Source organism: Stegodyphus dumicola, chromosome 1 (genome assembly GCF_044657685.1).
Source record: "Stegodyphus dumicola isolate Sdum_Otavi_A_Nest chromosome 1, ASM4465768v1".
NCBI lineage: Eukaryota > Metazoa > Arthropoda > Arachnida > Araneae > Eresidae > Stegodyphus > Stegodyphus dumicola.
The window spans coordinates 223,689,145-223,698,817 of record NC_140768.1 but is presented as its reverse complement, the minus strand read 5'-3'; the positions used below and the strand labels follow the sequence as shown (position 1 = coordinate 223,698,817).

At 32.7% G+C, this 9,673-nt stretch overlaps 1 protein-coding gene across 1 annotated transcript in view; it reads left to right on the top strand.

Annotated features, from left to right (window-relative positions):
• Positions 1 to 2,822: 2,822 nt before the first annotated feature.
• The window catches only part of LOC118188729 (protein phosphatase methylesterase 1), a 73,356-nt gene continuing 66,505 nt past the window's right edge, over positions 2,823 to 9,673 (top strand). Inside the window, exon 1 of the mRNA XM_085826054.1 lies at positions 2,823 to 3,025. Within this exon, the coding sequence (XP_085682180.1) occupies positions 2,961 to 3,025 (65 nt within the window). The 5' untranslated portion in view covers positions 2,823 to 2,960. The remainder of the gene's footprint in view (positions 3,026 to 9,673) is intronic.

Sequence of the window (9,673 nt, the reverse complement as noted above, 5' to 3'; positions counted from 1 at the left end):
CTCAAGAAATTCCTAAGCACGAAAAGGAGGGCCCTCCGAAGGGTGTGAATTGCTGATAAGAACAGACTACTGATAAGGAATGTGGCGTCTCTACGGAATAGTTACGAAGAAAAGAACCACATGACATGCTACTATTGCTAACTATTGTATAATGCTAGAATCTTATGAAAATAATAAATAAAGAAATTTAATGGCACTTTAGTGATAGAGAATAAGATATTGTATAGAGAACAGATGTTACTTATCTGAATATTCCGTGTCAGGGTTTGTTTTGGATTTCTCGTGTTGATAGTGAACAGCGAGTTTCGAAGAAGCGAAGTTTCCTTTTTCAGTTTGATGAATGAGACATTGCATAGGAAAAGTGCATTAAACTTTTTTAGAGAGTTGAAAACATTTACTGAAACACTTATTTAAAAATTTCGGAGCTATGTTTAGACACTGCCTCCAGCTTTCGTGATCGCAGCGCCAGTTTCTCGACCCAATTTTCGTATTTTACTGATAGATAGACAGACAGACAGACAAAGTAGACAGATGTCTTTTGTTGCACCCACTAAGTCTTTCTGCACCGATGGGCGAAAAATCAAGCATAGGTGCGAAGGAAAGGTATATAGAAAGGGAGCAATTTCGTATTTCAGAGGAGAGTAAAAAGGAACTTCGTATATTTTATACGAGTTCGAAAGGCCAGGAAAAAAAGATGGGACAAAATAAAGTAAAAAATAAATGGCCCAAAAGTAATGGAGAGGGAAAAAAATTATATTTATAATTTAAATAAGAAAAAGAAAGGGCATATAGAAAGAAAAGGAAAGGAAGTAAGAGAATTTTTAAAAAATACGCACGATTGTGTCCATGAGTGCAGTCAAAGGAAGTTTTTATCATTTACATTAAATAGAGTCTTCCAGGTGTGTGTAATGAGTGTGTTTTGTAAAGCTGAATAGATGTGAAGATGGGGGAAAATTAATAATAAAATATAAATATTGGGGATCCAGTCACATAACAGTATAAGTCTAGTTTAGAAGCTAACTTATGTTATAACAGGGAAACTAAAATTTAAAAATTTTTAAATTAAACTTTTATTTTTTAACATGGGAAACAATATGTTTGCCTCTACCTTGAGACACAGTAACTGAAGACACATAAGATCAAGCTACATATAATATCATGCAAAATTATACATTAACTTAAGTAACATCATCTATTGCGGTATCCAACATATTCATATACTCAGAAAACACTATCAGATAAAATCATAAATCTAAAACAAGGCGAAAACACATGAGCTAAAATAAATAAGTAAATAAAATACAGTATTTTTTTATTTTAATGTTAATTAATTTTTTAAAAAAAATAAGCATTTTATTTATTTATTAAGTTAATGGTCATAATTTATTATATGTGTACTATTTTATCAATTTGAGGCAAACTGTATTAATGTATGCTTTTAATTTAATTACATAGGAAATATAGATTAAAGGAGCAAAAACTACAAATCTATACATTCATTGAGGCCAAGGTTGCCCACCAGCGGCCGAGCGGTAAAGTCGCTGAACACTGGTAGTTCGGTCCGAGGTTCGAATCCCGCGAACGGGCTGGCTGCATGGTTGTTTTCGTGGTTTTCCCCATGTGTAACGTGTATACGAGCCAATTTCCCTTCGAAAGTCCTCCACGAAGGCATCCCTCCCCTTAGGCAGATAGCCCTCGAGGCTTTGCCATAATCACACACACACACACACACACATTGAAGCCAAGATCGTGTTTTTTACCTCTCAAGAAATTCTTCAAAGGGGCCCCAATGGGTACGCTAACAGACTACACTACTGATAAGGATAGCGTCCCTACGAGATGGTAACCAAAGAACAAAAACAAAAAACAAAAAAAGAACCACATGATTTAAAGCAATTGCTAAGTATTTAATGCCAGAACATATTAAAATGAGCATAATAATTGTGATCATAATGAATAAGTGAATTTAAAGGTACTTTAGTGACAGACATTTGATTTAGCTTAGAGAAAAGAAGTTCTACTTATCTGAATGTTCCGTCTTGGTGTTGTTAAAGATTACAAGGAAGATAAGACCTATAGGTTCAGGAAATCTTTCGGTTTTGAGAACGAGACAATATAGAGGATATTCGCGAAAATTTTTCTTAAGTAGATGAGCATTATCTGAAAAAACTCTTTGAAAATTTAGGAGCTCTTCTAAGATCCTGCCTCCATCGTACGTGATCACCAACCATCTCCCGTATTTTACTGATCTTGCATTTGAGTATATCTGAAATGTTATGGTTACAAAATAATGTCCCCATCGTCAGATGTTTTATCGATTTTATTAGATAAAAGCCTGGGCTAATGATGAGGATACTGTGTAGCAAAAATTTGATAATATGAACCCCAAATCTGTCTGAATGTTTTTTTTTTTTGTTTTTTTTTTGATACATTCTTACAAACTGCGTTACATTCTAAAACTTCTGTATGCAATACTTAATGAAAATGTTTTGCCACCTCAGGGAAAATTATTACTGTCTTCTTTTAGTATTAACTGGTAGTAAACAGCTTATTTGAATTCAGTTTTTGATTTAATTATCATTCTTAAGTCTATCTTTCTCTTCAGCTGCTTATAAAAATCAAGCGTTGACCACATATTGCATTCGTCTGGGCACATTCTATTGCAAGTTGTGACTTCTTTAAGGCAATTTTGAATATCCTACGTTTAACTTATAACTAGCATCAATTTCAGAACAGAAGTAGCTAAAAGTGTTTCTAAATGCTTCTGAAAACCATCGGTAGTGCCTCTCTCTAGATGTTTATTGTTCAATGATTGCTTGATAGAATCTGGCAACATATTTGATATTTAATTGCTACTGTAATATTTCTGCTTCTTTAAGTTATTTTCTTTTCAATTATTTTAGTAATATTATATCATACACCCAAAGTAGCATGATTAAACTGTGAAATTATACATAAAGATGTCATCTCTCCAGAAAGAAATTCTGCGAAATAAATTGCCGCCTATGTACTCTGGGGGATCTGGGTATGTAATTTTTTTTTTTTTTTTTCAAATTACTAAAATAATGTAATATGACTTTTCAAGTAACTTTAGTGTGTGTAATTATTTTTATGTTCTTCTGATTTTAGCAACTATAAAGATCGTGCAGTTATTATAGTTCCGAAAATAGCCATAGCCGTTTAAATTACGCTTGCCGTGCTAGTTTTCATTTTAAAGTTCGCGGGAAATATATGCTTCGGTTATGCATCTTAAAATATATTTTCTTTTTAAGTCTCATTTATTGCTATTTCACTATTTTCTCTGAAAATTTAGGAGTGTAATGTTTCGAATAACGAATAACTGGGCATTGCATTTTTACTCCAGAAATTAATTTATTTACTTATTTGAATAACTCGTTCTTTTCAAAGTATGTTGTATAATAATGAAGTACTAATAATAATTTTAATCTTTTCTTTTCATACACTTGACTGATTATTTGATCAAAAAATCTTAACTTTATTCAAGAAATTGTTGTTCTAACTAGAAGATACATAGCCCCAATCATGTTGTAGTCTATAAGTTCCTAGTTGTGAAGTTATGATATAATTTTCATATATTTGTTGTAGGCAAAATGTTCAAAGACAGCAGATAATTTCCGTGATTAAAATTTTTGCCTGTAAACTAATTTAAACAGGGTTTGGAAATTACATTTTGAATTAGTAGTACATTATTAAAAACTTACTTAAACTACAGATATCAAGTGTAATGTAATTGTGTTACATAAATTAAAATGGTAATTTTTATTATGTGATTTGGGATTTTTTTTTTTTTTTTTTTTTCTGAAAACGTTTTTCAAGTTATGCATTTATATAACCAAATGACTACGATTCAAGTTAATTTTTATTTATAACCGCAATATGATTTAGCCCTCCCTTATGACATGCAGTGGAGGCTGTTGTACTTCCATATATGCATTCATGTCAGGATGTTAAATAATAATAATAATAATAAAATAAATAAAATCAGATCCCATAGAAAGGGGGAATGAGTTATAAAATTCAGTGTAATGCTGAACAAACCAATGTCTGCATATTTTCTTTTTTAAACCTGTTAAAATGTTTGTTCCTTTTCACTTACTGGTAAGACTTTATATTTTGATGATAAAATATGTGCTAAAAAATGATGACGGTGCTTGTTCCTATCATGTTTAAAATATGATGCTTGTTCATATTATTCATTTCATGTCTATTCATGCTTTGTCAAAACTTTAAAGCTGTTTTCAAGATCTCTCCAAACTTTCACTGCCTAGCAATCCTGGATTTCATCCAGTGCGACTAAACCTTGCCTGAAAGGAAGTAAAAGATCTATGTTTCATTTGACTGACTATTCTTATCTATTGCATCTGGATTCTGTTTCTGCCAGTTTTCATGAAAATTGAACCTTTAAATAGCTCTCGAAGAAGTCACACAGTTCCAACATGTTTTATGTAGTATATTTAGTTCAGTTCCATTGTATTTATTTAGTTTTGGCAAAATGGTGATTTCAAAAGTGTTTTAAGACTTAAATAGTATGCTTACTAACATTTGATATATTTAAATCTGTGACCATTAAATTAAGTATATATGCTGAACAGCTGTAATCTATAAGCTGAAAATTGCTTTATAATTCTTTTCTCAAATTTGCAATATTTGCTGCATTATCAATTACAGAACTATATAAGGTTAGGGTAGACTGAAGCGTATCCCTTGTATTATCACAAAGTTGTTGTTTCATTGGTAACCTGAGTAGTTGAATGTTCTTTAAATATACTTTAACCTAGAACTGGGTGTTCCTTTGACTTTTTATGTGAAAATATATTGATGTGTACATGGACAAGTTAAGGGAGTGTGCAATGGCAAGTTTGTGCAATTCTCTGATGTTTTTCTAAGTGAAAATAGGCCGACGTGTACATGGAGAGTGCACAGTTTGTGCAATTCTGGGATTTTTTTTTTAAGTAAAAATAGGTCAATGTGTACATGAATACCGAGTTTGTGCAATTCTTTGCCTTGTTATCTTGTCTTTGTGTAGCTGCAGTTTTTGACTCTAAATTCGCTGTTACACAAAGTCAAAATAACAAGAATTACACAAACTCAGTATCCCTGTGCCTCCAATTTTCGCCAAGGGGTACCCGTAAATACACTGTTACCCTATATATTTTACATTAAAATTCATTTTTAACTTTATAATGCCATGAGCAGCAAAGATAATCAATTAATCTATATTAAACACTCTTGCAACTCAATGCAGAGCTGTGAGTATTCACTCTTATCTGTTTTTCATATTAGACAAGAAAGCTTCTGGAGTGAAATGGAACTGTGGTACATTTGGGCATTCCATTTATAGGGGAAGTGGATTGAAATTTCTTTCTCTATGGAATCAGATCAAATCCCTGGGTGAGAGGATCTATCTCTCATACACAACACAAAGGATGTGGAGCTTTTGAAATGAGTGAAAGATTGGTTATCGTAGCACATACTTGGATGGATCACATTACCTTCCAAGACAGCTCCAAGGCTGCTGTTTTGGATAGAAACCGGGCTTATATTTTTTAAATATCCTCAGAGTCAAGGCTGTCAGAGTACAGATTGGTCCAAAATTATTGAGCGTATTTTCATGGTTGAAAAAGAAACAGAAAAAAAAAAAAAAAAAAACTTGGGGTTCGTACATTTTTATTGTTTTTTTGGAAAGGCAGTTTAAAATAGTTTTACACAACAAAATTTTAAACATTAAATACTTCCACATGAACTTCATTTGTGATACACAAAATATCCAGTTGATGTTCTATTTCATGCCAAGTGTTTTGCAGCATTTCATCAGGTATTTCTTCTATGACTTCGATGATTCGTCATTTTGGGTCATTGGTATTCGGAACTGGAGTTATGTACAGTCAATCTTAAACATACTCCCAAAAGAATAAGAAGGGAATAAGAAGTCTTGGGATCTTGGCGGCCATGGTATCGGTCCCCCATGATCTACACAACGATGGGGGAATTCTTTGTCCAGCTCCGTTCGAACTATAGAAACCCAGTGTGGTGTAGTGCCATTGTGTTGAAAGATAACTCGAGGCTTATAGCATTTAAATTGAAGAAAAGCATAGCACTCTAGTATATCCAGATATGTAACACTGGGTAGTCTATGTTTTCGGGGTACCCTTTGGATTATTGCCAAGTTGTTTCATTTGTAGTGTAATGTATTTTGCAGTAATTGACAAAACAGGCAATCTTCTTATTAGAACATAAATTTTATTTCTAGTTCACAGAGATAGATAATTTGAAGAAATTCTTTAGTGGCAAAACTTTCATACTAATACTAGCTGGTAAAAACTTCAGAATCTAATTTTTAAAACAATTTCTCACATTGCTGAGCAACGGTTACATAATACAAATATGGCGTTGCCACTTCAACAATAAATAAATTAAATAATAAATACATTTATTAAGTAACAAGATATTACAACCTCTCCACCCTCCAGATAAACTTTAATTTATATTTTTATAAATTAAAATTTACGTTTTTTTTTTTAAACAACAATATCAGCACAATACAGAATTGAAATACAAGAATTTAAAGAAGAATTAAACAAGAAATAACATAATAACATAAACTGAGGAAGAGAGGAAGAAATAACATATATATAGAGAGAGAGAGAGAGAAACAAGTTATTTAATCAGACCAGGGAGTATGACTTAATGCGTCTACATTTTTATGGTTTTTACCAGTTCGATGAACGACCGTGTAATTGTAGGATTGTAGTACTAGTGCCCATCTCATAAGTCGTGGATTTAGACTCGCATTATTTTTGAGCCAAACTAAGGGATTATGATCGGTCATGATGAGGAATTTAGTATGCCCGTCTAAATAACATTGAAATTTCTTTACAGCAAATATTATGGCGGCGCATTCCTTTTCTGTGGTAGAGTACTTTTTTTCAATTTCTGTAAACTTCTTACTCAGGTATAATACTGGATGTTCATTGTCTCGTTCATCTTTTTGAGCTAAAATGACACTCATACCAGAGTTTGAAGCATCAGTTTGCAAAACAAACTCCTTGTTGAAATCAAGTGAGTGTAACAGAGGCTTTTTCGGCAGTTTTACTTCTTTAACAACTCGCTCTTGTCTGTTTGAAAACTTCTCATTGACTTGCATATCAATTCCAGAACTTGGCAATTCATCTAAAACTTTTAACTGAGAATCCTTTAATTCTGTCAGTTCTTTCTTGTCAGATAGTTTTTGCTCTTTGTGAGATGAACTTTTGTTCTTATTTGCTACTTGCATTCTCATTGAATGTGGCAATTTTGATAATCCTTTATCATGTTTGCGCCTCTTTGCTAAGTTTTCTGACGCATGCATAGATTCTGAACGTATTTTTAATTTCTTAACTTTAGAAGCACCTTCATGAGTTCTTTTATCAGAAGCTCTTTTATCTGCTGTTAACAAACTGTCAAACACATCTATTCCTTTTGGAGACGAAGGAACTGGGGAAGTTGTAGGGGAATAATCACACACACTACTACACTATTATTTTCTTAATTTCCTTGTCTTTCTCATCAGCTTGCAGTAAAATATCTTCATCAGTCTCAATAACAGACAGTTCTTCTTTGTTCCCCATTTTGGTGTCTCTACTTCGATCTCCTTCACGAGATTGTTTTACTTGAGATCGTGTCAAAACCGCATTTATCCTTTCTAAATTTAAGAAGTGTTTATTTTTGAACAATTGGGCAGTTTTGTTACCCAATACATATCTGTCTGAATCATTTGAATCATTTGTCTTTATATGAGCAAGTTCGCAATTAATTTCAACTTCCGCTAATGATAGACACATTAAATGGTCATTTAAAAGATTTTGTACCCAGACATGTTCTCCAGTCATTTTTGCGTTATCTATGTATTTCCAAGAAATAACATCTACTGTGGCTCCTGTGTCTCGAAGAATAGGCATTTCATACCCATTAACTAAACCGTTAATTGCATACGTCTTTAACAAATCATCATTCGAAAATTCGCAATTTACCTTTTCATTTGGTTTTAAGCAAGGGCACTGAGGCTTAAAATGTTCGTATGACCCATACTCGAAGCAACATGGTCGATATCTTTTGTCTTATATATTTTCTTGGTTCTTGTTTTGAAATTGACTTCTTTGTCGGTGATCTTTCTGGTATTTTGAATCATCCCATTTATCAGAATGCTTAAAATGAGGCGGATGCTCTATTTTTTTCACAAAATTATCATAACACGGTTTAAATGATCCTTTGTTAATTTTCTCAGTCTGATTGGCAGAAAATTTCAGTTTTATTGTTTTTCTCACATCTTCAAAATCTTCAATTTTTTAACCATTTCAGTAGGTGAAATGATGGTTGTCCATTGATCCATAAAATGTTCTTTGAAATCAGGAGAAGTACGCTTTTTAATTTGATCAACCAGCATGAGATCTTTTAGCTGTTCAAAAGTTTTAATGTTTAATCCATTAAGCCATCCTTCTAAATAATTCTTTAATTCATAGTAGAAATCATACCAAGTACTTTCAGTAGATTTTTGGTGTTTATTAAATAGTTGTCGAAATTTTTCCGCACTCAATTTAAATCGTTGTAACAGTAAAGTTTTTACATATTTATACTCTTTCATGTCCTCTTCTGGTTCTCTATCAATGAAGCTGAACAATGGCAGGAGGCAGCTATGAAATAAGTTGCGTCACTTGATTTTCAGCAGGTATATTCATTATTTTAGCTTGACGCTCAAATAACACCAGAAATAAACTTATTTCATCTTCTTTAGGGTTGAAACGTGGCATGACATCGTGAATTCTGATTTTTAAAGGCTGCTCAGGTAACTGTGTAGTTTCTACCGGCTGTGCTGTTGTAGCCATTGCTTCCAACTGAAGTTTCTGTAGCTCAAAGGCTCTAATTCGCTCTTCTCTTTCATGTTCTTCTTTTCTTTCTCTTTCTTCTCTTTCGTGTTCTTCTCTTCTTTCTTTTCCTTCGCGTTCTTTTTCTTCTCTTTCGCGTTCTTTTTCTCTTTCATATTCCTTTTCTCTTTCTTCTCTTTTGCATTCCTTTTCTCTTTCTTCTCTTTCACATTCCTTTTCTGTTTCTTCTCTTTCACGTTTTTCTTTTCTGTTTCTTCTCTTTCACGTTCTTCTTTTCTTTCTCTATCTTCTCTTTTGCATTCTTCCTTTCTTTCCCTTTCTTCTCTAATTGCAGCCAGTAGTTCTCGAGTAAACTCCTCATCATAACTGGGACTTTCAGTAATAAATTTATGCAACTGAGCAATCTTAAATTCAGGTTTCGCGGTTAAACCTAACTCTTCTGCTAGTACTTTTAAATCCTGTTTTTTACTCCTAGCTAAAAATGACATGTTGACACAAGTTACTTTTAATAGGCTTCCTTTTGAAATTCAATCTAAAAGCTCGTACTTGTATTAAAAATATATAATTTCTGGCGAGACTTAATTTCTCAAATACAAAATTCACCCTAAACCATTGGAGATAATTATTTAAACAACTTTGTCAGGTTGCCTAAAAATAATTTAATACTACGTCAGGTTGACGTTTTAACTCACTATTCACAAGCCTCGTTAGCTGTAACTATATAAACACCTTTGCCAGTTAGGCAATACAATGGAATTTTACCCACGTCAGTTTGATGATGTTACTATCTA